Below are 2,689 nucleotides of genomic sequence, written 5' to 3'. Positions count from 1 at the left end.
TTTTAAAGATCTTTGGCCGCCCGAACCAGCCTTCTCCAAGCCTGCCTAATCATGGACTACTGTTTTCCAGTTAGCTGCATGTACCTCTTTAGTATTTTGTTGATTCTTACTATCCATCTAGATTTTGGCCTCCCACGTGGTCTCTCTATACTGGCATTCATTGTTTTGTACAGACCTCCTGATGGATTGCTTGACCAGTCTCTACAAGCAGTTAACTGTTAGTTCTTTTACTCCATGCGTTAAGGCTCTGATAATAATAACACAACAACAAAAGAGTTCAATATTATCTCTTGAACGGATGGACCAATTTCCTTGCTTCAGTTTGCATGGTTTCGGCGTTGCAAAGTAAAAAAGTACTATATATCAGAGTAATATTTTAAAATTCATTATATTTTATTGATTTGTTAACAAAATAAATTTTTGCCAAAGTATAATTTAAAAAATATAGCTACATTAATGACTTACCAGTTCCTCTGCTTTCTTCAATGTCCATAATTATGTTGGATTGTCCATTTTCTACCTCACAAGGTCCTGAAAGAAAACAAGAAATTAGTATTGAAACTTTGTGAAATAAAATTAACACTAAAAAAAGATTTTTTCTGGTCCTTTTTAAATTCTGTTAGCTAAATCAGATTCATGTAGGGCGGCCGTCAGATGATACCGCGACGGAATTAAATAATACTACAGGTCTCTTCCCAGGTGATGGTTGATGTTTTATTTATTATTCATTAAATACATGGATGAAGGTATCATGAAAACTTATTACTAAGTTATATTCACTGATATCGTAATGAAAAGAGTTCATTCTTTTCCATAAAATATAACACACTTTTTCTTTACAAAATTCATTTGATAATGGCCAGAATGTTTATGTATATATAGATTTGTAGATTGAGACTGCTTATTTTATTAAATATAATAAAATAGATCTCATCAACATAAACGTTTTTATTAATTTTCGCAAAATAAAAAACTGTGTAGATACTGTTAACGCAAATACATTTACGATGTATTTATTACACCAAAAAAACTACTACCAGATATAATAATTGTTTAAGCAAGGTTGAATTTCATAGAATTGGTTATATAATAATGAATAAATAAGGGTCTGAACTTCAATCAAACGAGTCTGCAGTACCGCTCATTAAAGGTTCGAATCGGAGAAGTGTCACCCGGAGAGGTTCCACTCACCTGTGGTGCACCCCATGGGCTGTAGTATCTCCAGTAATTTTATTACTTTGCACGACTGTAACAGTTGGAATCAGCTATGACAGAGCTATAATACTGGTTAACGCTGACAACACAACCATCTACAGTACTTCAATGAGTGCAGGGATACCTCTACAGCAGGTTTGTACAGAAACACGAAGAAACTGGAAGGATTGAATATTATATTTAATCCCAATATATAACTGTTTTATTGTTGCCGACAGTTTTATTAGAACAAGCGCCCTCTCCCTAAAGTCTATTAAGACTAGCAGGGTGCGAGAACAGACCGACAGGCAGAGTAGTGTACTTGGGCGTTACTCTTGATAGACACCTGATTCTAGCGCGTCCCTGCCATACAAAAATAAAGCTGATTAGAACCAAGGATTACAGTTTTAATCACCTATTAATATCTCCTATACTTTCTCTTCACCTCAAATTACTAATATACAAAAGTATACTCAGACCAACTCTCCTCTACGAAGAATGCTGACTGACATACACAACAGCGAAGAAACTATAACAATTTCAGATTAGTATTGTCTTTATTATTTATATTACCATTAATCATATTAATTTCTATCTTATATTAGTTCTGTATTAATTTAGATTATCAAACTCAAGGCCGTTTTTCTCATCTATATCCGTCATATTTTAATCCTCAGACCCCTTTTGCAATCTATTAAATGCAGTAAAAGAGATTAGTTTCATAAGAAATTAAAAAGTAATAAAATACAATGAATTTTTAGCCATCAAATAAATATATGGCGGATTCCTTCAAAAGATCGCTTTAGAAAGGTTCCACTGTAACTACGTTCTTTAAGTTTTTCCCTGCATCTTCTGACAATTAGAGCTGGATTGATAAATACATTCTATAATCAGGAGAAGGTGTAGATGTAACAGTAACCATTTAGAGGCCCACCCCCGAAGTCTTCCGGGAACTAAATAGCCCATTGAATACGAGGTTGAATAGGGGATGACTATCGCGGGCGTCAATGGAAGATAATTGGAAAGGATCCGCCAGCCTCATCGCCCACCCTTAATTCGACAATAAGTAGCAGCCCGTCAGAGCACCACAAAGATATTCCGGGCCTACGGCTGACTGGTAATGGCCTGGCTGTCGGTTCGGCGCCAAGGGGTTAAATTGGTCAACTTTCGACATTTCGCAATAGGAAAATCAGTTGAATAATTGACAGTCGGTCATGCAACTAGTAAAAGTGTTTTATCTGTCAGCTGAGGACGCGGTAAAGTCGTGAGTGAAAATATACTCCTTATCAATTCGAGCCCAATCAATTTATTTTAATCTACGATGAGGTGTATATAGTTGACCGTAGATTACTGATTGGAAAGATGGTCGGGGGGTGCGGTAATAAAATTTATAAAAAAAAATATTTATTTATGCCGACGTTTCGACCTGATTTTCAGGTCTTCATCAGGGCTATAAAAACAAAAAGACAACAACCATCATTTAGAGAGAAAAAAA

The 2,689-nt window shown here is 35.4% G+C and overlaps 1 protein-coding gene across 1 annotated transcript in view; it reads right to left on the bottom strand.

The window, feature by feature from the left end:
- Positions 1-465: 465 nt before the first annotated feature.
- LOC106688015 (cadherin-99C) overlaps positions 466-2,689 on the bottom strand; it is a gene marked incomplete at its 3' end in the record, with an annotated part of 245,476 nt that continues 243,252 nt past the window's right edge. The window contains 1 exon segment of the mRNA XM_024360534.2: positions 466-531. Coding sequence (XP_024216302.1) covers positions 466-531 — 66 coding nt within the window.

Source organism: Halyomorpha halys, unplaced genomic scaffold (genome assembly GCF_000696795.3).
Source record: "Halyomorpha halys isolate HHAL.00 unplaced genomic scaffold, Hhal_1.1 Scaffold1040.1, whole genome shotgun sequence".
Lineage (NCBI taxonomy): Eukaryota > Metazoa > Arthropoda > Insecta > Hemiptera > Pentatomidae > Halyomorpha > Halyomorpha halys.
This window is presented reverse-complemented; position numbering and strand designations above follow the sequence as displayed.